General features: G+C 37.8%; 1 protein-coding gene across 3 annotated transcripts in view; it reads left to right on the forward strand.

The window, feature by feature from the left end:
- The window catches only part of SLC44A1 (solute carrier family 44 member 1), a 210,861-nt gene that overhangs the window by 149,775 nt on the left and 34,424 nt on the right, over positions 1 to 26,662 (forward strand). Inside the window, exons 13-16 of one of the 3 annotated variants that reach the window (XM_047768088.1) lie at positions 1,188 to 1,325; positions 7,059 to 7,295; positions 10,609 to 10,689; positions 13,616 to 15,977. In XM_047768088.1, coding sequence (XP_047624044.1) covers positions 1,188 to 1,325; positions 7,059 to 7,295; positions 10,609 to 10,689; positions 13,616 to 13,639 — 480 coding nt within the window. In that variant the 3' untranslated portion in view covers positions 13,640 to 15,977. Of the gene's footprint in view, positions 1 to 1,187; positions 1,326 to 7,058; positions 7,296 to 10,608; positions 10,972 to 13,615; positions 15,978 to 26,662 lie in introns of those variants that run through there. The other 2 variants (XM_047768087.1, XM_047768089.1) reach the window with 2 other exon arrangements.

The raw sequence follows: 26,662 nt of genomic DNA on the forward strand, positions 1-26,662 counted from the left end.
AATGTAATATAAAAAATAAGGAAAAACATCAGAGTGAGTAGTGGGTCAAAGAAAACATGGGGCAGCAGAAGCAGGTATAATCGCCTAAAAGTGTGTCAGCTGTACTGCAAGGGGCAGAATGCCAGCCCACTCTGGCCTAAAAAGGAGAAGATGATAAGGGGGTGGGGGAGGGAGGGGAGGGGAGAGATTCTTAGCGATTTATTAGCTTCTATAAGGGAGAAGTCCAGAATCTGGCTACTCCCCAATCATGCAGACATTGTTGCCAAGTGCAGGTACCTAGTTTTTTTCTGCTCTGGGACCCTGATGTTAGTTTCCCTCTCAGTTTCACACTGTGACCTCCAGCAGCTCCAGGTACTTCCCATTATGTTGGCAAAACAGCTGTGGCAATTTGATCCCTCACACCTTGCTGTTCAGGAGAATGTGAGGCTGCTCTGTCAGGATCACCTATGGAAGAGAAAGGAAACTTCCCTTTTTTCCTCCAGAAGCCCCAAGGAACATCTTTTACTTCCACTGGCTTTGATTAGTTTATGTACCAATCCCTGAACCAGTTATTGTGGGTAAAACATGCTGTTTGGCTTACATCAATCAGGACCCACCTCCAGAGCTGCTCACTCAGACCCTAAGGGAAGGGAGAAGGACTGTTTTCTCAAAGGGGACTTGGGTTCCTGCCCCAGGAGGGTGGTGTTTAAAATCAACAACAGGCATCTGTCTCCTGCAAGAACTATGAAAAGTGAAAGCACCAAGGAGAAGTTAGTAGGTGTTCCACATAAAACAGCACAACAATCTGATGCCTTTATATGTGTGTGTAGCTTTTAAATCAGTCCTGAAATGGTAATAATGCATCACTGATATTCACAGTGATGAACCCAAGATATCAATGAAAGGTTAAATTACATTTGATTTACTAAGATAGGGAAGAAGTTAGTGGATGTTGGAAAGGTTTATGTATGTTTTAATAAATATCAATATTTTTAAGGCCCCAAACTAGCCTGACTGAAAAGCTGTGTTTAGCATATGAGGGGGCTTTTTCTTTTTAATATCTCATAGTAACCTTGTGCTAATCTAAGTCTGTGCCTCACCAAAGCCATGGATTTAATTGTGAAATATTTTTATAAGCTATGCTTTAATGATGTTTAAGTCTTCAAGATTACATTTACTGATGAAAAATTGTTTTTGCTTTTGTCCAGAATGCATACACAGCCACAGCTATCAACAGCACCAACTTCTGCACTTCAGCGAAGGATGCCTTTGTCATTCTCGTGGAGAATGCTTTGCGAGTGGCTGCCATCAACACAGTGGGGGATTTCATGTTATTCCTAGGCAAGGTAATAAGACCAAGTGTATAATCTGAGACATACGGTAAATATTTGCATATGAACATAGTTGCTCTTTAATTTAAAAAATATATGCAGCCCACCAAAAAAACGAGAAGTAGCATGATATAAAGCCAGCACTCATAAAGCCCTCTCTGTGTGTCCAGCAGTGTTCTAAATACTTTATTTGGATTGTGCTCATTTAATCCCTGTAACAAATTTGTAGAGAAAATTCTATTATTATCTTCATGTCACAGATGGAGAAATTGAGGGATGGAGCAGTTAAACAGTTTGCCTATGTTTCTTCTTATGTATTTTGACTTAAGAAATAGTCTGTGTAGTGGTTAAGGTTCTGCATCTGGAGCCTGCCTGACTGGATTTAAATCCTAGCCTTACTAGCTGTGTAACCTGAGGCAGGTTATACAACCACTCTGTGCCTCAGTTTACCCAGCTATGGATTTGGGATAATAATAGTGCCAGACCCCTAGAGTTGTAAGGATTAGACTGATTAATACACATAGTGTACCTAAGATAGTGCTTGACACATTGCAGGTTCTCGATGACTCTTAGTTGTCATTGTTACTGTATATAAACTCCTTTAAAACAGAGCTGTTAGGGAATGAGACTTAACCATCCTCAAAAGTGTCTGGTATAGGTAATTTATTCTCTACTACTAAAATCTGCAAAATATAAGATAATATTATAATTGGGATTCATCAAATCTGTATCTCAAACTATAAATATGCAGAAATTCTGAAAAATTGAGTTAAGAAAAAGATACCACTGCTATAAGTTAATAATTTATTTTTATATTCCCTGCCAGTGTTTTTTCATAGGCTTACATTTCTTTGGTATAACAATCCTAGTATATGTATCTGGCCATTCTGCCCTTTTCACTTTACATTTATATCGTATATATTTTTTGCATTGCTTTAATAATCTTCATGGTTATTTGTTATTGTGATGGCCAGTAGTCCATCAAATGCTATTCTTAAACATTCTCTTACTATTGAACACTTGGGTTATTTCAGCTGCAGTGCTTTTAAAATGTGTTTGAAAAGGAAAAAAATATTTGGTATAGAGGCGCATTGGTTAGCACTCTATAGTTTTAAGTTCTCAGGCAACTGTCATCTAAAAAGAATGGGAACTCTATCTAGTCACTTGTGGGGGAGCATGATAATGTGAGAAAAAAGAATGTATATGTGTATGTGTGACTGGGTCACCCTGTTGTACAGTAGAAAATTGACAGAATGCTGTAAACCAGCTATAGTGGAAAAAATAAAAATCATTATTAAAAAATTAATAAAAAACAAGATTAAAAAAAATTATAAAACTGTACAGGGAGTCCCTGTCATGGCTCAGCAGTAATGAACCCAACTAGTATCCATGAGGACACAGGTTCAATCCCTGGCCCCATTCAGTGGGTTAAGGATCAGTCATTGTTGTGTGCTATGGTGTAGGCCACAGGCGAGGCTCAGATCCCTTGTTAATGTGGCTGTGGTGTAGGCTGGTGGCTGCAGCTCTGATTCAACCCCTGGCCCAGGAACTTCCATATGCTGCAGGTGCAGCCCTGGGGGGGGGGAACTGTACAGATAGCTATTTTGAAAATTCATAATTAAATGTACATTATGACTGCTGGATTTGTTATTGTCATGTTTTTACAATACGAGGAAATTTTTTTTTTTTTTTGGCCCTCCAGGGCATTTGGAGTTCAGATCCAGGACATTTGGATCAGATCCAAGCTGCAGTTTCAACCTAAGCCACAGCTGCAGCAGCCCTGGATCCTTAACCCACTGTGCTGGGACAGGGATGGAACCTGCATCCCAGTGGTCCCAAGATGTGGTCCCATTGCACCACAGCGGGAACTCCAGAAGGAAATATTTTATAGTGAGAATTGATTGAGTTCATTCATATTAAGCACTGAGTACAGTGTCTGATACTGTTACTTATTATTACATTATTTATGTGCTATATGACTCAGGAAGGCCTCAGATATTTTATTTTTCATATTTATAGTTTATCCCCAAGAAAGATATGGGGCAACTTAAAAACATATGTACCCAGAGCAATTAAAATAAAAGAGAAATAAGAAACTATATGAAGAACAGGGAGAAAATTATGCCAAGTGGCAGCATTTGATCACAATGATGATTTTAGTAACTCTTGAGATGCTTGCTGAGTACCAGGCATGGAGGGCAGTGCTTTATGTAAAGTGTTATATTTGGTCCTCCCCTGTAAGGTGAACTACTACTGTTATATTCATCTCACAGCAAAGGAAATCAAAGTTTAGAGAGCTAAGTAGGTTGCCCAAATTTAGAAAACTAGAATGTGGCAGAGCTGGAGTTCAAACTCAGATCTGTCTGACTTCTAAGTTTTTAATCACTGTGTGCTATAATTGTCTCAACTGACATAAATTTTGTCCTTGGGCCATTTTTTTTCCCCTAAAGCCTTTTGATTCAGTGATTCTTATGATAGTAAACTACTCTTAGAGATAATTCTAAATACAGGAAAATGCATCATTATTTATAATAGTGAGAAAATGTAAGCAATCTACTGCCTAACAATAGAAAAATGCTTGGAAATAAATGTCAACAGACTATTATTCATCTATTAAACCATTTTTTTTTTGTTAAGAGTTTATAAGGTAATAATGTGTATAATGTGGTAAGGAGAAAGGCTGAGTAAAACCGTTAGACTAGCACAGAACTGTTTAAAATGTGCATAAGAAAAAGAAAAAATTAATATCTCAAAATGTTAATAATGATTGGTTTTTGGATATTGAAAATATGAGTGATTCCAAACCCTTTCTCCTGCTTTACCATGATCTGATAAAGTTTTCTAAATTAAGTATGCATTCCTTTCATAATGAAAAAATACGTACACAATAAAATAGTGTTTTAAAATTGGCTTTGAGTTTTTCAGCAGCCTAGTGACCTGTCAAAATTTTTTTCTTTAGATTTAACACAACCTTTTAGTCATTCAACAATTATTTATAGAACATCCACTAGCAATGTGCTAGGGGCTATTCTGGATGCTGGTTATATACTAGCCAGGAAAAAGAATTTAAAATCTGGTAGAAAAAAGCAGTTTTATATCCCTCTTTTTGCTTCATGTTATATTATGAGCATTTCTCATTTTATTAAAAATGTTTTAAACATGGTCATACAGTTGTTGTATCATTTACTTAACAAAGCCCTTGGGTTTTTCTTTTTACAGTTGAACTTTTCTCAATTTTTTACCATTATAAAATGTGCTGCAGTGAAACTTTTGTGTACAGATCCTTGCCCACATTAATACTTATTTCTTGAGGCCAGAATCCTAGTAGTGGAGTTAATGAGTTTGAGTACATAATAGGATTTTTGATATATATTTTCAAGTTGCTTTCCAGAAAAATATAATTTTGAAGAATATAATATTTAAAGTATTGTTAAAAGAGACTTTTAAAACCATGAAAGATAAACATTTTTTTCTTAATTGAGAAATCCAAAAAGGATAAAAATAAGAAAAAAAAATTCTGGATTTCCTACTTACTGAGAACATTCTTTAGTTTTCTTTTTTCAAAAATATAGTTCTGATCGTAGACGACAATGAATCTTTTGAAGAGTTTTTTTCACTGCACTTAAGTGCTAATAGTCACATACAGTTTTTAATCAGGTAGCTCAACTAGACAGATCATAATAAACATTATTAAAAGGCAGTATCAGGAACAGATTATTAATACATGCAACAACTTGGATAAACTTTGAGGGATCTATGCTGAGTGAAAAATGCCAATCCCAGATGATTAAGTGCTGTATAATTCCATTTATATAACATTCTTGAAATGACAACGTTGTAGAAATGGAGACTAGATGTGGTTGCCCAGTTAGTGATGGAGGTGAAGGGAAACAGAGATAGCTATGAAAAGTTAGAGTGAAGGATGCTTGTGATGATGGAAATGTTCTGTATCTTTACTGATGTCAGTATCTGGGTTGTGATATTGTACTTTAGTTTTGCAAGATGTTACCATTGAAGGAAACTCAGTATGGGGGACCTGGAATTACTCTATTAACTCCTTACAAGTGTACATGAATTGATAATTATCTCAAAATTTAAAATTTAATTTTCAAAACCTTGATTTTATTTTTACTATTTATTTATTTATTTGCTTTTTTAGAACCAAACCCATGGCATATGGAGGTTCCCAGGCTAGGGGTCCAGTCGGAGCTACAGCTGCTGGCCTGCCCCACAGCCACAGCAACACAGGATCCCAGCTGTGTCTGTGACCTGTACCACAGCTCACCAGATCCTTAACCCACAAATCCAGGGATCGAACCCTCAACCTCGCGGTTCTTAGATTCATTTCCGCTGTGCCAAGATGGGACATCCTCAAAACCTTGATTTTTAAAAAGGAAAGACAATATCACAGATTCTATTACTGTGAAGCCCCAATGATTTTATGGAATGGTAAATTAGATTCAGAAGAAACCTTAACGCCTCTAGTTTAGTTGTTTGTGACCTGTAATCACTGGCCAATAGGGTCCTCAAAGGTTAAGAATAAAGACTTCGAAGCTATTTAAACATTTAAAATTTTAATACTTATTGTGTATTTCTGCCAATAAAACTATACTCCAAACTCCCCCAAATCTTGTTTCTTTTTGCTGCTCTGTGAAATTATTTTACCGTTGGGCGAGAGTGTGTCTAGGAGTCAGTATAACCTACTACTGTGTTATATTAGTATCCAAATATTTCTTGAATTTTTACCTGGAAAAAGTACTGGAGTTGGCATTGTAAGACCATTTTTTGAGTGACATTCTGCTCTTTATTCTATTCTCTGGCCTTGGGCAGGTCAGCTAGCCTATCTAAGCATGTTTCCCAGTCTATAAAATGAGAGTGATTATGTTTGCCATAAACCACTCATAGGGTTATTGAAAAGCTGAAATAAAAAGTATTAAAAGGACCACAAAAAAAGTGCTGCATGTGTGGTGATGAAGCATCAGAGCAGGTGGTTCTTGACAGTGAGCAAATGGCTATTTCTCTTATGCTTACAGGGTGAATTGTTTAGCAGCCTCTTTTCTTCACAAATAGTCCAAATCAACGCTTGGTGGCAAACCATATTAAACTGATCACATATTCTATGTGAAATAAAATATGAACCAAAGAAAAAGCTCCTAGAAATGTTTGTTGCAACATTATTTATATCTGAAAACAATGTAAGTCTCCAAATGAAGGAGAATGGTTAAATAAATTTTAAATCGCCCATAAACTGAAATTATGTAGCTGAATATTTATTTATGAAACATTTATAAATATAAATATTAATAAAGAGCTTTTAATGATTTGTTTATGTAATACTATTTCATATATGTAAAAATGTTTAGAAAAAAATTAGGTACAGGTACATAGCAATACCCTGAAATGTCAGTAATTTTCTTCTGAGTGCTAAGACTGTGTATAATTTTTTTCTAAGCTATGTATACATTTATTTTAAAAATTGTCACAGATGCTAAATAAGAGAAGTCTTAGGGAATAAATATAACATTTGGAAAACTTAATTATTTTTAATGTCAACAAGGATGGTATTTTATTTATGTTATGTACATGTGCATGGGTATTTATGGACTGTGCTTTCTAATTTTAGGTGGAATGGACTCATGTAATCCTCATTTATAAGTAGTAAAAAGGATTTTAAGTCTGCAAATGATGAAGAAATAATGGTTTTCTGCAGTAGGTTATTACATGTGGTCTTTGTTCTCTCTGCTTCAGGTGCTGATAGTCTGCAGCACAGGTTTGGCTGGGATAATGCTGCTCAACTACCAGCAAGATTACACAGTATGGGTGCTGCCTCTGATCATCGTCTGCCTCTTTGCTTTCCTAGTCGCTCATTGCTTCCTGTCCATTTATGAAATGGTAGTGGATGTATTATTCTTGTGTTTTGCCATTGATACGAAATACAATGATGGAAGCCCAGGCAGAGAATTTTATATGGATAAAGTGCTGATGGTAAGTACTTCAAATGTCCCCTACTGCTTTAAGAATAAAAATACTAATATAAATATTTATTTGATTCCCATTATTTGCAGCTGAGTAACTCAGAATTAAACCTGTAACACTCGGAGTTCCCATCATGGCTCAGTGGTTGACAAATCCGACTAGGAACCATGAGGTTGCGGCTTCGGTTCCTGGCCTTGCTCAGTGGGTTAAGGATCCGGCATTGCCGTGAGCTGTGGTGTAGGTCACAGACGCGGCTTGGATCTGGCATTGCTGTGGCTGTGGTATAGGCTGGCAGCCACAGCTCCGATTGGACCCCTAGCCTGGGAACCTCTATATGCCACGGAAGTGGCCCCTAGAAAAGGCAAAAAGACAAAAAGGCCCAAAAAAACCTGTAGCACTCAGGAATGAGTTTAGTCTTGGCATAATGGGGCCATTTCAAATCCTTCTAGCTAGTGCAGGGTTCCACTAACAGTCCTGCGTTCACACTATTCCATATTGCTCTCCCTGTCTCTGCAGTTAGATAGATTTGAATGGACTTTTTAAGCCCTTGAACTGAAAACATTGGACCACTGATATTCTGTATACCTTTTCCTGAATCAGGACTCAAAGACAAAAAGTCTTATTTCCTAGGTTGTAGGACCTACCCATATTTCTCCATCCACTACCTTTCCAGATATTTTTGCTGTCAACTCTGTTAAAACTCATTATCCTAAGTATTCCAGGCCAAATTGAAGGCATTTTTTTGTTTGTTTTTTGCTTTTTAGAGCCGCACTTGCAGCATACCCAAGTTCCCAGGCTATGGGTCTAATCGGAGCTATAGCTCCCGGCCTACATCACAGGCACAGCAATGCAGGATCTACACCACAGCTCACAACAATGCCAGAACCTTAACCCACTGAGTGAGGCCAGGGATGGAACCCGCATCCTCATGGTTCCTAGCTGGATTCGTTTCCGCTGCTCCATGATGGGGACTCCGAAGGTATTTTGTAATGAATACAAATGATCAGATCCATGACTGGTAGATTGTATTGTTTTCCATTAGTCAAGATCTGAACCTTTACACAGATACTATATTCAGATTCTTCATAGTTATGTAGCCTCTGCAGTTTCCCTATATTAGAACCTCAATTAAATTTTTAAAAAAATTTATAAATTATATTAAAATGGTTTAAATACCAGTATCAGTGTCAAATACTACCAAATTAAAGATGCTTTTTTTTTGTCTTTTTTTGTCTTTTGTTGTTGTTGCTATTTCTTGGGCCGCTCTCGCGGCATATGGAGGTCCCCAGGCTAGGGGTTGAATCGGAGCTGTAGCCACCGGCCTACTCCAGAGCCACAGCAACTCGGGATCCGAACCGCGTCTGCAACCTACACCACAGCTCACGGCAACGCCGGATCGTTAACCCACTGAGCAAGGGCAGGGACTGAACCGCAACCTCATGGTTCCTAGTCGGATTCGTTAACCACTGCGCCACGACGGGAACTCCAAAGATGCTTTTTAATAATGGTACTTTACTGTGAAATATTCCTGTTTTAAGAATGGGTAATAGTGAAGATTAAACATTAGCCATTAAAATAACAAACCATCTTCCAGGAACATGTTTTATTCTATTAAGTCTAAAATAAATATATTAATAAATAATCTAGATGCTTTTTTTTCACTCTCAAAAATTCCAAATGATTTAACTGACCTAGTTGGTACTTACTGTATTTTTTACTAAGAACATCACCAACTAAATTTTGGACATTTTCATAACGTCTCAATGATAATCCTAACTGGTTATTTTCTTTTTTTTGTCTTTTGCCTTTTTAGGGCCACACCTGCAACATATGGAAGTTCCCAGGCTAGGGGTCCAATCAGAGCTATAGCCACCTGCCTACACCACAGCCACAGCAACGCCAGATCCTTAACCCACTGAGCAAGGCCAGGATCGAACCTGCGTCCTCATGGATACTAATCAGATTCGTTTCTGCTGAGCCACTACAGGAACTCCTCACTGGTTATTTTCCTTTCTTTTTCTTTTTTTTTTTGTCTTTTTGCCATTCCTTGGGCCGCTCCCGCAGTGTATGGAGGTTCCCAGGCTAGGGGTCTGTAGCCTCCAGCCTACACCAGAGCCACAGCAACTTAGGATCCAAACCATGTCTGCAACCTACCTACACCACAGGAGCCTGTAGCCTCCAGCCTACACCAGAGCCACAGCAACTTAGGATCCAAACCATGTCTGCAACCTACCTACACCACAGCTCACGGTAACGCCGGATCCTTAACCCACTGAGCAAGGCCAGGGATCGAACTCTTAACCTCATGGTTCCTAGTCGGATTCATTAACCACTGAGCCATGACAGGAACTCCCTAACTGGTTATTTTTGTAATGGAATTTGACTCATGAGTATTGCATCTCTTTTGTGATTAAGGCATTGACGAGGAGTGTTTTTGTTTTTTCAACCATTGATGAAAAGTAGAGTAAAAAATACAGTTTTTCTTATTTTAGTTTTCTCTATAAGAATGATGAGGATATTGAATGGGGAAGTGCTCCATTAATTTTGACAGGATAGAAATGTTTCCTTCAGGGTATCATCCTGTTTAACTACTTCTGACCACTGGTTCTGATTGTTACTCCGTGTCTTCCTATTTTATGAAGTAATTTCAAGGCCAGATAGACTTTTTTTTTCTTTTTCTTTTTTTTTTTTTTTTACACAGTAGCTTATTTATGGTTTGGTAAAAACAGTTTATTACGATCAGTAGTATCAATGCTTTCTTTTACCTTCCAGGGTTATTTTATTTTATTTTTTTAAATTTTCACTTATTTTTTGGCTGCACCCATGGCATGTGAAAGTTTCCAGGCCAGAGATTGAACCAGGATTCAATGCTGGATCTTTAACCCACTGAGCAACCAAGGAACTCCCTCCAGGGTTATTTTAAAGAGGAGGTTTATAGAGTAAAATGTTTAAATGTCCATTTAAGTTTGATATGGAAAAGTAAAACAACAAATAAAGCAATATTCTAAGTGTGGGAAAATATTATTTTAAAATAAAACAAATGAAAGGTACTTTCTCTTTCAGATAAAATTAACATTGTCACTTTGAGCTCAAGTGGAATTGTCACAAGGAATGGTGGAAAAAAGATTTTATATCAACAGGTTGCAGTCCATCCTTCCAAATTTAGCTGCTCTTATGTGTGTTGCCAACTATTATTTATTATTATGTTAAGCCATCTATTTACTGTTATTGAGCCAAAAATGTAAATATTCTTTAGAAATCATCTATCCACTGAAGCCTGAAAGGACCCAAGAATTTATGTAATTCTGTCTCTTCTTTGCAGGAGTTTGTGGAAAACAGTAGGAAAGCAATGAAAGAAGCTGGTAAGGGAGGCGTAGCTGATGCCCGAGAGCTAAAACCGATGGTAGGTGGAGATGAGGAGGTGGCTTCCCTCCAAGAATTTCACTTTCACTTCCTCTCTCTCTCTCTCTTCACTGACTGCACTTCTTCAGGAGAAGCTTTTGTGACGTGTATCACTCAGGATGTGCTGCTCTTTCTGTTTGTGTGTTTACCCATCACTTGGATGGCAGAATTCTTGTCACAGCTGAGACCACCTTCTGTAAAAGTAAGCTGAAAGGAACAGTGTTCATGGCGGGGTAGGGGATATTTTTGTCCCTGAGGTAAAGCTGTTTCTATTTTTTCCCTTTTAACTGTCAGTGTTTAGTTTTCATGGACTGAGCATTTGGTTGTGCACTTGAACTGACAGTTTGATACTTGTCATTTTAAGAAGTGATGATAGCAATTCCTTTCAACTTACTGAAATTCACATTCCCTCTTTTTTAAATATTGATTTGTTTATGTGGCTGTCTTTCCCCTTTTGCTGACTTTCTTCTGTTGCCTGGATTGTACTTTTGTTTCTTAAGCTATTTTTCTGTAGCAAACAAGGCTATTTCCATCAACACCCACATTCCCACTCAATAAGACAATCTGGTCTTCTCCAGCCTCTGCTTAATTGTGAGAAAGATAAACCGTCTCTGGTCAGTGATATATATAAATCACTCTACTTTCATTTGAGAAAGAAACTTAAAGTTAATCAGTGTTAAGAGAATCCTGAGTAGCTTTTTCTATAGATAGTCTTACTGCTGTGTAACAACAGATGTCTTTAGTTATATTCGTCTAATTACTGCTATGTTATAAATGTATTGTTCTTAAATAGCATGTTTATTTCAAAATGTTATATAATTGCTTACATCCTTAAATAGTTAATTTAAAATGTCACTTCTAATTGCGTATCATGTCCAAAAAAAGGTGAGGTGAGGACTCTCTTTTCTTCTTTATACATTAATAAATGGTTTGATTTATAAAATTCCAAATTAAGAAAGCTATAGTATAAAACAAGCCCATTTAAGTGTTTAAGAATAAAGGAAATGGGTTCAATTGGCAAGGGGTAGGGCACACTTATGCATATGCAAAATAATTGTATATTCAGCTTACATTAGAGCCCCAACCAAATGTTTAGATATAAACTCTTCCCTGTAACCCCATCCAGTGCCTATTTTGGTATTAACTCTTAATAGCATTGATGATGATAAAATCCAGATGTCATTGTTTCTATTCCCAGGGCACAGGTCACTCTAATCATAGGTGAAAGGATATAGAACGGCTATGTAACTCTTAGTTTTAAGTGTGCATCAGCCAGAACTGGATTGAGTGGGAAAGGGGCACTGATCCCCAGATTCTCCAGTCAGGTTCCTCATCTCCTCCCGCTTCTTACTGCATCCCTCTTACTTCTCAGAGGCCGAGGGGATGATAGTGAAGATTCTGCCAAAACAGAAGTGGTCTGGAAAAAGGAGGAAAGCTTTCTTTTTGTCAATGCTTTGTTTTCCCAATTGTTCAGAACATAAGGTTCTAAACCTATAACTTTAAAAGACATATAAAGCCTTAAAATGTAAACCATCCTTTCCCCCTTTTCTGTCTTTTCAGTGGTTGTAGTTTCTATGAAATCCCTTTTTCAGTAATAAGCATTTAAAGGCAGGGAGAAATTTTGGAAGGTTTAGAACTAGCTACTTTGATCATGAATGGCCATCTATTTCTGTATTATTCTTAAAGGAAAGATAGCTGAATTCTGGTAAACCAAAATACAAATATACTTTCTCTTACCTAAAACCCTAATTCACAGGTATTAATACTATGAGAATTGCCTAGGTTATTGTGCCATGCTACCAGAGGCCAAAAATGTAGAAAGTGTTCCCCCCATATTACTTTTAGTTTTAAATTAACGTCCCTTTAACTCAAATAATGCATTATAATCTTTATTCCACTTTTGCTTTTATTTTATGTTGTTCACCAGTTCATTGCTTAATTAATGTCAAAGCCCTCTGCTGTCTCCCAAAATACATCTCTTCTGTGCATTGTTCTTCTGGTGCTTTGAACCTTCCTAGCATTTGGTCTCTAAGAATGATGTTTTAAGTGGTTCAGAAATGCTCCATGAGCAAAGTGTGAAATGTTCCTCACAGGGTAGTTAAACTTTTTAAGCCCTCCATTACTCTCATTCTTATCTCTCTTTCTCAATATGCATGATAAGAGTTGACCTCTACTGCCGTCACCTTCTTGTATATGTCCCTAAGAAATTCCCTCCTGAAGTTTGGGGGTTGGTAGAATTTAAAATTATTTGTATTTGCTTGGTTTGATTTACCTGTTATTCCCTTAGAAGAGAGTTCTGTTAGCAGAGCATTGTAACTATTTGGCTGTGTCTGTAGAAACACTGCTATTTTAAGTTCAGTCTTTCTCCTTAATGGGATATTTTAATACAGGGTTTATTTTTAGCCTGTAAAATCACCTTCAGAAAACTAAGGTTTTAAAATTTTCCTTTGACAAGGGATCATTGAACTAAATATAGTTACTTCCAGTTTCCCTTTTAGACATTTTTTGAGAGAGCCTCACTAGTTAAGGAAACTTTGAAGATTTGTGAGGTCTTTCTGTACATCTCAAAGCTATTTGAGAAAAATTTACCCACGGTGATGTAGAGGTTTAAGAAAGAGACATTCTGGCCATCAGGTTGCTATCATACAGGAAAAACTTACAGAGAAAAGGAAGGAAAAACCTGGGCACTGTAGCAACATACTCTAGAGACATATTCTCAGCATATCTCAAAGATAACCCAGAAGAAAGTGTGACTTTGAACAGTCATGGGAATTTCAGCCCCGGGAATACAGGTTTGGGGAGAAAGATTCTCAATCCATTTTGCTTCATTTCTGTTTGTGACTATCTGTGTATTTGTAACATCATTCATGATCTTCCTTTTAATGGAAATTGTCTAAGATGATACTCTGTATGACTTTGTTTTCTAGGCTTCGGGAGCAAGTTCTGCTTGAACCTAGCCGACCGTTATGGAACCCATTGACATTCCAAAACAATATATACACATAACTATGTATTTGTGTGTGTGGGTGTGTGTATATATGTATATGTATGTGTGTATATATATGTATATGTATATACACACACACACATAATCAGCCAAAATCAGAGAAAAGGAACAGGGATTTAATACCTTTTTTATGCTTATTTTTGTCAAACATGTACTCCTTTCATACGGGTGGCTTTTACAAGGCAACTGCCGTCATTTAATGTTTTCAATTGTAATTGTCTTAATGGAAATGTTAAATTCATATATGATTAACATTTTTAATAACTTAGAGGAGATTTTAACTTTAGTTATTTAAATTAGGTAAAATTATTGTACCGAAATCTCTGTCTAAAGTTTATTCAGGGGTGATTTCCCTGATGTGTGCATAAAATCAAGACCTTATTTTACTGATGCATAAGTCCTAGCGGGATGAGACTAGGCATATGCTTTCAGGGAAATAAGGAATTACTCCAGTCAGTTTTCCCCAATCAAAGAAGCCATGTCATTTTCCTTTTAAAAACATACAAGTGGACCCAATGTGGGAATTTTCATAATAGCTCATGCATCTGTCAGCCAACATTAAAAAGTAACCAACTCCTCAGGTATTTGTAGTTTACCCTAATGCTTCTATAAGAAAGTAGGTAAAAAAGAAAAGGGTAGATAATCTTTCTTATGCAAACTTTTTTCTTATATTTTGTCTTTCTTTCATTTTTGATGTTAGTAGCATCCTTCACACATTTGTGTGCCTGATTTGAAAGGAGGCTGGGGCACCCAGCGAGTTTAGCCTTTAAGTTTCTGTGTATTGGTTTGTAGACTAAGTAATGCTGGGAGGAAGTAAAAAGGGAGAGAAACATGGAACACACAGCATTGAAAATTCCGGTGCTTGGGCTTCTGCTTCATGGGAACTTCAGTGGCTTAGGGCTACATGGCCATTTTATTCAAACGCTTGCTATAAAATCTGAAAACATACTGGCAGGTGCTCCTCTCCTTGGCAATTCATTTCGTATCCAGAATCCTACAGTGTTTAACTGAAGAATTGGTTAGTGTTTCAATCCTCAAGTGTTGAACGTTCTTTGTCTTTAGGGCTGGGTTTTGGGTTTTGGGGGGTTTTTTAATTCCTGAAGCTTACCAGATATGAATGGCTAATATTCCATTGTTCTGCTTATTGTAATGGTGAATGCTTTAAGAAAAAAAAAGTGTAATTTGCTAAGAATAATTCATGATCTGTTTATGCGATAACTCCTTTTTGTTACAATTTTTTTAAAAAAAGCTATTTTTGTTAATGTAAAGTAAATATTTCAGAGCAGATTTTTTAAACTTATTGCACTAAATACAGGCTCTGTACAAAAAAAAAAAAAAAGCCTCAGCATTTTATCATTCCATGGAAGGACAATCTTTTGAAAGAAAGCATTGCCTCCTACCAGAATTAGACAGTGAATTAGACCGGCATTATGGAAATGCATACAGTTAATGTCACTAGGGCTTAATAAGCAGCTGTTTGCTAATGTGCTTCCTTTCAAAGGGTTGGACCTTTAAATTGCTGCAAAAGGTAAATTGTATTTTTTTTTAAGTATCCGTGTTCTTTAGCTAGGCTAAAATTTGCTAAATGCCTTGGTTTCTTTTCAAAGCTCATGTAATATTTCTGATTTTTCAGAATATTTGCAATAAGAGTCTGGATTTTTTTTTTTTTTTAAGAAATAAATAAGAGCTCATGTCTTGGCAAGATCTCAGAAAACAACATTGTAAGAGTAGCTGTTTTGAAACAATAATTCTCCAGAAGTTAACATCTAACATCTGATGTTCTAAACAGTATCACTTTTAAATCGCTTGAGATGGCATAAATATAATTATGTTAACTAACAATTGTCCAAATAGGTGAGAGAGCAAATCATGTAAGAAAATTCAGAATACCTTCGATTTCATAGCCACACAGATTTTGGACATCCCAAGAGACATTGGGAACTAAATTTAGGGTTGGCAAAAGTCTGGAAGATGGGTATCAAAAGAGAAGACATTCCGGGAGCTAGTTCTTTTGGGAGGTATTCCTCCAAAGTGACCTGATGGAAGTCTTGAATTTGGAAATTAGGTTCTACTCACTTGGACATCCCAGCACCACGGACTCTTGCCGCTCCCTGTTCCATATGCTTGCAATCTCAGCTATTTGGAAACCACCAGGAATGCTTTCTAATTATCATTTGCAACTAGAACTGTAATCCGAAAGAAATTTTGTATTTTTGTATAACTTGATTGTGTGCCATTTTATATAACAGGTCCTGTTTTACAAATAAATTTTGTTTTACTAACGTTGTGTTTAGAAATGTTGGTCTATGTGTAACCATGTCATCTGAGTTCCAAATTAATTGCCAGCTGTTTCCGCTAAGTAAATGTGTGTGCCTTGGAGGTGGCTATATGCAGATGTGCATATATATCACACAGGCACACACAGAGAGATATTTGGTTTATGGAATATCACTCTTTCATGAGCTTCATTCCTTGATTCATCTTAGAGAGGCTCACAGAGGCCTTTCAGCAATATTCGAATGTTTTTGAGGTTATGTTCAGCTGGTCTTGCTGCCACTTTCATTCATCGCGAGTCATTCGTCAGCTAGCTCTGGGCTGCCTTATTGCTCTTCGCTCACTGCCTCCATCTCTGCCCAAGTGAGAAGACTAGATGAAGAACAGAAATCATCTGTGAAATGAGGTTACCTGAATACTCTTATAAACCATTGACTCTATGTTGTGGTTTTTGTTTTTTTCTGTGGTGGATCTTCAAAACTGTGTTCAGAACTCCTGTCTCCAGAGTTACAGTAAGCGCCCTCTACGGTACATGATGACCACAGTGAGCAGAGGATCTGATGGTGGTTGCCACAAGAAAATTCAAGCTCTGTTGCCCGATTTAGACTTTCTAGGTTCCTGCCACAAGAGTAAGCTCTGCCGTGTGTGATATGGAAGGCAAAAGATTCTATTTCAGTATAAATCCAAGAGACCCATCATCTATGGGCGGCTCACCAGTGTGTTAGGTAAACATTAGGAATTTAGCTAGAGCGCTGAGATTGTATAATCCTTGCACAGATGAGCACAGCTCAAGGCAAGTTTTTCCTTTAAACCATTTAATGCAGTGTTTAATGTTTAAGGGTTTTATCCTATCCTATAGCATAATTAATTCCTAAGTTACTGTAATTTAAGTATCTTAACTATATGTTGGTCCCTAAACTTCTTCCACAGTGGTTAAGGATGGGGATACTCACAGAGTCTATTTAAATGGTATGCCAGAAATAAGTTTTTCCTTTGTAGAGATGCTTCCTTACTCTTGTTTATTCTTTTTCTCAGTAAAGGGCATTCAGCCCAATACCACTGACCTGGGTGTCTGCTAAGGGCCCCCTTGTCTTCCCGGTTCAGCTTCAAGATTTCATCCTGGTAGGAAGTAGTGCAGAGAGAACTCCTTCCATTATCATGGTCTTGAGCTGCTTGAAACCAGAGTAGTGCTCCTCCCACCCTCTTCCTTGAAACAGCTGTGGAAATGACAGACCCCCAATATTAGTGAAGCCATATTAGTGTGCCCAAGACCCCAACTATTTCCACCATGCACCACTTTTAGCTAATAAAGGCCATCTCAAGAGGTCCCCCGGCTTTCAAAGTAGAATTCTGGGGTCAGTTCCAAAACTAGAGCTGCCAGTTATGGTAACCTGAACATTTTGTTTTATTTATTTATTTAGGCTGCACCTGTGGCATGTGGAAGTTTCCCAGGCCAGGGATTGAACCCGTGCCATACTTGTGACCTATGCCATAGCTGTGGCTATGCAGGATCCTTATTTCGCTGCACCGTAAAGGAATTTCCTATTTTATTTTTGATCAGTAACCTCAGTTGAATTTTTGGAGTTTCCAGTAGCCTTAACATAGTTTCTGAGATGTTTCTTTCAGAAAGGTCTTTGTACACTTTCCTCTCAATAAGTCCTGTGCTGCTTTTTGACCACTACTTAAAAAAAAAAAAAAGTCCTCAGAGTCTGGAGGCTTATCAGTGCACCTGACACTTGATTTCTGTATTCTTTTCATGTGTTTCATCTGATAGATAAAAGTGCACTATAATGGCTTGCCTAGAGTTGTTAGATGTGGTCTGTGAATATATACTGGAAAATTGTGGGTTCATAAGTAAATGCATAAAGCAGAGCTTTGTATATTCACAATGTAGAATGACTTTTGCTTTAAATACATATTCATGCATCTTTATGTACTAAGTAATACATGTTGGTCCATTTGAAAAATACGCAGTCTTCATATACAGTAGCTACTTTCAGAATTAGCTCATCTTTTTAATGGCACATAGCCCAAACTGTGAAAAAGCTGGGCCCTTGAATGTGCCAAGAGAAAATATAAAACTAGCAAACTTACAAAAAACAAAATTAAAAATTAAACATGTCGTATACACCTAAAATTTTTGAATAGCGCCCTTTCCCCCATTCACATTTCATAAATTTGAGCCAAATTCTTATTCTCCAAGTTTTAACTTGAGTGAAATTTTAATCCAAGTTTTAAATCTTTGAAAATGTCTTTCTTATAAAAACATCAATGCTAGGTTTTTTAAACTTGAGAATTCCTGTAGAAAACCTTTCTTTTCTGTGGAAATACTCTTCATCTTCTTGATTTTTATATGTGTAAAAAAAGACAAATGATGCTTTTCATTTCAATATCAACATGAACAGCTCTCACTTTTCTAAATTAAGTGAGCAGGATTTAAGTTTGATATTTTCTAAAGGAATTCATTAATAAACTTGTGCAAGACATGAAATTGGTAGGGACCCAAATATTAAGCTATTTTATTCTGTTTTGATACTCAGTCTTACAACCTAAGTGATTTCCTGAAGAAATCTAGACCTGGACTAAACATCATAGACCAGGAAATTCAGAATAATAAAACTTCTAGGTTACCTATGGTCTAGTCAAGATCTAGCTGAGCATGAAAATGTCCTAATTTCCAAATGTTTTAGAAATCTTTCACTTTTATTTGCTAAAACCTGAGTTTAATATTTGATATTCAAAAGCAGGTTCTTAATCTTTTAAGGGCAACAAGGGCCCATTTGAGAAACTAATGAAAGCAGTGAACTATCTTTCTCTCTATACCACATAACCTATCTATGAAAATTTAAAATAACAGTAGAATTTCAAGGCCCTTGGACTGCCAGCCTCCAACCCCATCCCCCATGGGGCCTAATGATCACCACTCAGGCTGCTCTAAATCTGGTTTGATAGTGTATTTGGAAATGAAGTCATGCTTAGGCCTCCATTGAAGATACTTTTCAGATGATACTTGCCAACTTTAGACCTAGAATCATTTTTCAAAACTTGACAACTTCAATTTAATACCAGCGTGGAAAATAGAAACCACAGTAATCTGGAGTTCCCATCGTGGCTCAGTGGTTAACGAATCCAACTAGAAACCATGAGGTTGCGGGTTCGATACCTGGCCTTGCTCAGTGGGTTAGGGATCCAGCGTTGCCATGAGCTGTGGTGTGTAAGTCACAGATGCGGCTTGGATCCCGTGTTGCTGTGGCTGTGGTGTAGGCCAATGGCTGCAGGTCCGATTAGACCCCTAGCCTGGGAACCTCCATATGCCGTGAGAGTGGCCCCAGAAAAGGCAAAAAGACTAAAAAAAAAAAGAAGAAGAAGAAGAAACCACAGTAATCTGAATGAAAAACAGGACAGTCAACACTGAATCTTCAAGACGATAACATTTCTTTCCTTGGAGGTGTGAGGATGTGTGTGTCCAGGGATACATTTTTGTCAAGGCACCAAATTATTTACAAGGAACAAGAAAATCCAAGAAGAAATGAATAGGGAATCCCTGTAATTATCCATCTATCAAAAACACTTGATCCTTTATTACTGTCACTCAGGTAATGATGTCTGTGGCATGGTGTCATCAGTAGGTTACCATCTAAAAATTTATCAGTCAGCATGACCAGGAACATTTCAAGATGATGGCAAATCAGCAAACTCAGTTTAGTCCATAGTTGACAAAAACTGAGTGGAAAGTTGAAGGAGCAGATGCTGGGGGTGAGGGTGGGATTCAAAAGTTGTTCTTCTCCCTGCATAAATCAGCAGGTGTTTCTTGTTGTTTTGAGTGTTTTCCAGTTACCATGAGAGCAGCCTTGGACCACTGCCAGTGTGACTGTGCATCCTCTTCCCACATTCACCTCACCTTCCTTCTATAGGGAGCATGTGGATTTCTTCACATTTATACCTTACTATTAGGTAAGGGTGCTGCAACTATACGGAGGGTCCTCTGGGCCCTTGAAAAAGTAGGCAAACATTCTCAAAGAATTTGAAGTTGTTCTAAGGTTTGATTCCAGTGGGCCATGACTTATAATCAGGCATCAAATGACTACCTACATTTTCAAGCTGAAGAAAGCAGTAGAGATGCCATATTTGGCTGGTGAAGAAAGTAGAAAGAAAAATCAGCTCCCTTCCCCACCCCACACCCCCAGAAAAGCCTGATTGAACCTTCCACAATGGCAAAGGGAGAGACCACAGGGTGGGTTCCCATATTGGGTGGGAAAGAGTAATTCCAGTGTAAGTATCTACATTGAAAAAAAAAAAATTGGGGGGGGGGGGTTATAGTTGACTTACAGTGTTGTGTGAGTATCTACCTGTGATAATGTTTTTTGTTATAAAAGTGTATGCCCTCAAGGGAATGTCCTGCCTTTGACACATGAATCTGATCCAACCACCCCATCAGCTGGGAAATTAGTTGGAATTTGTTATTTTTTGAGGAATATGTGTTAAATCATTCCGCATGAGTAAAGTAAGCATTGAGAGGAAGTCTTGAGAAATAAATGGGCCCAGGACTGGAATGAACTTCCTGCCAGCATCCTGAGGACCATCCTGCCCCCCGCCCCCCGAAAATGTGATCACCTCCTTCATTTACCATGGTGATCATTTAGGTCGGGATTTTTTTTTTTTTTTTTTCAAAAAATTGTATTAGGTACTTCACCAGGCTGAAACAATAATAGGACAGCCTTGGGACTGATGATTTGATACAGAGACTATTGAGTAAATTTCTTGCATTCTCTGGGTTCTAGTAATATGTTCTCAGAACTTCTTTTTGGCCCTCTGGTTTTGGCTAGTTTTGGTTTCCAAATATCACAGCAGGGAAGCTACTTTTCTTCTACTCTGTTGCCTTAGTGCTATTAGATTATGTTGCTTTTGAGGTTCTCTTGATTTCTTCCATCCTAGAAAAGGGTACTGGGGGCTCCATAACAACATTTCAGCTATACTGTCTCAGAACATTCTTGACCATTGAATGCAATAGATCAGATTCTAATAGGTCTTGTACCCAGTGGAGGAAATTCAGTGGGTTGTTAGCTGATTTGATTTGTTACAACAAGAAGGGGGGAGAAAAGCCTGGAGGGCACCTAACAAAATGACAGGGGCTCTGGGAAAACAACCAAAGACAAGAGCATATCTTCTGAAGACCAAAGGTCCAACTTTATTTTTTGGCACAGCCTTTCTGAACTAAGTTCAGAATAGGCTCCTAGATAGAATAAAGCAGCCAAGTTTCAAAGGTCAGTCAATGCAAAGGGACCTGCTATTCATCTCTCAGGCTCTGAGCCTTACATCCAAGGTCAGATCCAGCCCAGTGTACGGGGTGATAGGAAGAGAAAAACCCATCAGTGTGTTTCAACTTCTCACTGCTGTATAATCCGGCATGAGAAGTATGTTGTGGTGCCGCATATTTCTCAATCTGATGCCTTTTTTGTCTTTGTTTTTGTTTTGTTTTGCCATTTGCATCCTATTTCATAGTGTCAAAATGAATTTTATACTGGTCCCTGTCTTTGTCCATTAGGAACTGTAGGATCACAGTTGAGCCTTCCATGAATTCCCTGCTTTGGGATCTTCTATCTTAGCATGATTTTTCAGTTTTTCCTTGTTACAGTGTCACTACACTGTGTTCAGGTGGGGAAACAAACATGTAGGTGCTTGAACATGCCCCACAGACACGGTCGTAGCCCTGTATGTAGTATTTGTGACTGTCATTGACACAGTACAGACTTTACAGAGTGTTATTCTCTCAGAGGACTTTAAAAATATGTGTATTAAGCAATTAACTTTCTGGAGTTATCAAGTCTTGCTGGGAAATTAACTTCCAAGAGCTCTGAATTGGATGGAATACCATCCGACGTCAGAGTACAATGAGCCTATATGAAATGGAGCTTTGAAATGTTTTCCTTGTGCAGAAATATGAACTAGAAAAAAAAAAGTGCTGATCTAATGCTAAGTTTTCTGTGTACTGACTCAGTTGCCAGAATTATAATGAAAATTGTATTTTAGTCTAACAAATGTATAGAATTTTTTATGTAATAAATAAAATTTTATAGGAAAGAATGTCACTGTCTACTGTGTTGTAACAATTTCCCATGCCCAGGGTGGTGATGAATAGTGTAGGGGGGGAAAAAGAATTGTCGTTCTCCCCTGCCCCCACACCCAACCCTTCTGAGTTCTTAGCTGTGACTCTGTAATAGAAGGTTAACTAGTGGAAAACACAGATGCTTATTAACAGGTATAGCTTATGTATCTGTGGGAGAAACACAGGGGGAAATGATCCTTTAGGTGCTTAGAATTCAAATATAAATGACATCTTAATAGGGAAAGGGGAAAGAGGATGGAGGCCTCTTAGGGGAGAGCAAGTGATTTTTAGAAAAGATAAATGGGTCCTTAGAAGAATCGATGGGCAGCATGATAGTTTGTGACAAAGTGTGTCTGGATGTGGTGTTGGTTTCTAGTCTCTTTTCCTGTGATAAGAGTCAATCTCCCTTGGTTGATGAAACTCCTGAGGAGATTTATGACATTTTTGTTCTTTTTCAGGATTTGTCTAGGGAGATAAGGAGCGTTCAGAGAATATCTCACCCTGCCTTTGCCGTTTTTCAAGAGCCTACAGTACAAAATAATCAATGTAATAAAGCGGTGGCGGGGGTCTGGGAGGGTTGTTTGTTTTTGTTTTTTTTGAGGTGGCACATCCTAAATTCCTGCAGTTATCCTTTGGGGTGGCATATTCTGCTGCTCTGCGATAGAAAGTGATCACGGGCAGCATCTTGTTTTCCAACTGGGTCAGTATGCTGCAGCAAGGGTGCCCTAGAATTTCCCAGTTTTTTCTTTCCAGCATCTCTCAGCATGTTCTAGGATCCTTGAAGCATGAATCATAAATGTACTAAAGAAAATCTAATTTCCAAGGTACAAAGTTCATCCACTGACTGGCCAGGCTTCCTCACTGGAGTCTGAGTCACCCTGTAAATGCTAAGGTTGCAGCTGAATTCAGTCATCAGGCAGAATGGAAAACCCGTTAGGTAAAGTTTACTATGGAAAGCACTCGCTGTGCTTGATGCAGTGCCCTGTACATAACTTGAAGCCTGGATCTGTGCTGTTGGTGAGGTTGTGAAACTGTGGTGTGCCATAATTTAGGCAGTTGTTCTGCCCCCATTAAAATTTGGAAAAATCAATCTTCTTTAAAACAAATCCTTTTTTAAATGATATTGAGTACTGAGGAAGAGGAGTTCTTAAGTGGAAGGCCTTTTACAGTACCAATAAATCTCCAATTTGTTTTGTAATTTTGGATTTTTCTCAAGAGGCTGCTATAAAGATGGCTTTCCCTGAACAATATGAGTCATGTCCAGATCATAGCCTTAGTGGTTCATCTGTACCACCCTCCCCAAAGAAGCTGCTATGGAAGATTTGTGAGAAGTCCTCAAATATGCCAAGTGTTTGAAATACTGAAGAAAGTTAATGAATCTGGACTGTTAATTCTTTTTAGGGGGTGGTTCTGATGCAGATTTATACAAGTCCTTGCAGACCACCTAGTGATTAAAAAGCCAGTGTAAAGCCTCACATCTGAAAGGTACCGAGAAATCTATTCTCTCTCTTTGGCTATGAAAATATGATCTATATTTCAACCTCACATTTTAGAAAATAAAGAAAAATCTAGAGGGTTTCTTTTAGGAGGCATACTGCCTATACACTCTAGGATAATATATAAGTTGTGATTGAAATTTCAGCTTCAAATAGCGCTCAAAGCTTCAGCTGGTGTTAAGTGGCTCAGAAAGAAGCCAGCGTCCTAAGAGGCCCTTTGGCCTCAGATCTCTGACCAGGTGCTGTGGAACTAACCCATGAGGCCAGGTCTCTTCACATTATTTTTTTTTTTTTTTTAGTCCTGGCAAGTAGCAATGAAAGTAAGTAATGCTTCGTGCCTTTAATTTGATAGTAGGTCTCCCTTACTGTCCAAATCCTGAGAAAAATAACTTTAGAAGGTGTGCCTAGGTTACATTTAGGATTCCAGAAGATGCAAAGCAAAGCTATTAGACCATTTCCTGGACTTATCAGCAATTTCGCTACAAGACTTAATGCTCTCTGAGTAGTTATAAAGATCCCAGCCAGGTATGTCAGACTAGAGATGTGACAGTAAGGAAAGACAAAACGGCTTTCAATCAACCAAATTCATACTCTAACCTCACACTTCAAGACAGGTTATTAAGGGTTTGTGTTTGGTCTACTCCAGAAGGGATTCTCACAGCTTATAACCAAAAGAATTTTAACATAGAAATTTAAATTAAAAAAAAAATAGGCACGTGAAAATTGAGAAAAGGAGATTCAGGGCATAAGATTAAACTCCAAGTTTTCTGTCAGCCCTGCAAAGAGGAAATGAAGAAAGGTACACAGTTCTTATTTTTTTCATCTTAATAGTTTAAAATTTTTTAATTGAAGTAAAATTAATTTATGGTGTTTTAAGGATACAACAAAGTGATTCAGTTTTATATATATATGATATTGAATATAGTTCCCTGTGCTATACCATAAGTCTGTATTTATTTTGTATATAGTAGTGTGTATCCACTAATGGTATGTAGTTTTAAATGTCTAATAAAAGGAAATGTTACAGAAGGGACTGGGCAGTCATTAAAAAAGGAATCTTTAATGACTTGGAGTAATGTCTATAGTATAGTCAATGCACAAGGAGATAAAGCAGTATTTATAGCATAACCTCATTTATGTAAAATCAATATTTTTATATATTTTTAAATGACGGAAGGTCATTTAAAGCTCTTAACCAATTCTGTAGGCACTGGTCGTTGATCGGTTAATTGAAAGGCTTGGTTAAAGAGGAGAATCATTATAAATGAAATGTTTTTTAAAACTACAAGTAAATAATCATTGCCCAATCTTTGACATATGCATTGGTTCTATTTATGACTCTGAGTCATCTGAAGTTGTCTTATTTTCTTTTTTTTTTTGACATTAAATATGCCAATAATGTCACCACCAAAAAATGAAATAATGTGAAATGTTGACTTCTCTAAAATGGATCAAGAATTTAGACATGCTCTGGGAGTTCCCACTGTGGTGCAGCAGACAAATCCAACTAGTATCCATGAGGATGCCGATTCAATCCCTGGCCTCACTCAGTGGGTCTGGGATCTGGTGTTGCCGAGAGCAATGGTGTAGGTCACAGCTCGGATCCCACATTGCTGTGGCTGTGGCGTAGGCCAGCAGCTACAGCTCTGATTTGACCCCTAGCCTGAGAACCTCCATATGCTGTGGATGTGGCCCAAAAAAGAAAAAAAAAAAAAAAGGGATTTAGAGATGCTCAATAATGAAGTAAACTGAGTATAGACTCCTAGATTTTTGTAATTTCTTTCCAATGATTATAAGTCTCATGCACAAGTAATTCAAGAGTAATAGTTTGAGTTTCTTATCTTTAGAGTCTTTCCAAAGCATACAATTTAGTTTTCATAGAAATTATTCTCTTCATACTCGTTTTTATAAATATACATAATATTTCATCAGACCATTTGAATAACCACTGCACTTGGCATAACCTGTTGGAATAAATATGTGTGACTCTGGCAAAAAGCGCATTCCACTGATGCTGAGAGTGGGTAAGCCCCTCTCCCAGACCATTCAGCCTTCTGTGGACATCAGCCAGCTCGTTCTACAGAGGACTGGAACATGTCAGTTAATCTGTCAAGGTGGTCAAGTTGAAGTCAGCTAAGAAAGCCACCATTTTTACATCAAAATGATAATGATGTTATCTGCAATATATGGCATCAGGGTAATATAATTTTTTCTTTGCTTCTCTGTATGTTTAAAATCTCCCTCTAGAGTTATTTTTTTAATTGAAGTAACTGCTATAGTTTCTTTTTTCTTTTCTTTTCTTTTTTTTTTGGCCAAGTCCATGATGTGGAAGTTCCCAGGTCAGGGATCAAACCTGTGCGACAGCAGTGACCAGAGCTGCTGCAGTGACAACATCTGGATCCTTAACCCACTGCACCACAGGAGAATGTCTGTAGTTTTTAACATGAAAAAAAATATGGCTGAGTTAAAAAGCGAATATCCAGGAGTTTCCTAGCGGGTTGAGGATCTGGCCTTGTCATTGCAGCAGCTTGGGCTGCTGCTCTGGTTGGATGCCTGGCCCAGGAAAACTTCGGCAAGCAACAGTCATGACAAGAAAAAAAAAGGGAAAAAAACCACGCAAATATCCAGGTATGTGTAATAAAATGACTGTAACTAAAGCTGTGTGAAAGTAGGCCAATAGATAGAAAACAAAACCTATTATTTATAAGAATGTAATAAAAACTAAGGCTGTACCTCAAATGATTAATAAGTGGTGTCTAGGACAATTGACCTTCAGTGTGAAAACAAATCTAAGTCAAATCCAAATGGAATAAGGACTTTTTTTTTTTTTTTTGTCTTTTTGCCTTTTCTAGGGCCGCTCCTACAGCACACGGAGGTTCTCAGGCTAGGGATCGAGTGGGAGCTGTAGCCACTGGCCTATGCCAGAGCCACAGCAACACAGGATCCAAGCTGTGTCTACAACCTACACCGCAGCTCACAGCAACACTAGATCCTTAATCCACTGAGCAAGGTTCCTAGTCGGATTCGTTAACCACTGAGCCACGATGGGAACTCTTGATTTTTTTTTTTTTTTTAAGTTAGACAAGGGAAA

The sequence above is a fragment of the Phacochoerus africanus genome, chromosome 2, assembly GCF_016906955.1.
Source record: "Phacochoerus africanus isolate WHEZ1 chromosome 2, ROS_Pafr_v1, whole genome shotgun sequence".
NCBI lineage: Eukaryota > Metazoa > Chordata > Mammalia > Artiodactyla > Suidae > Phacochoerus > Phacochoerus africanus.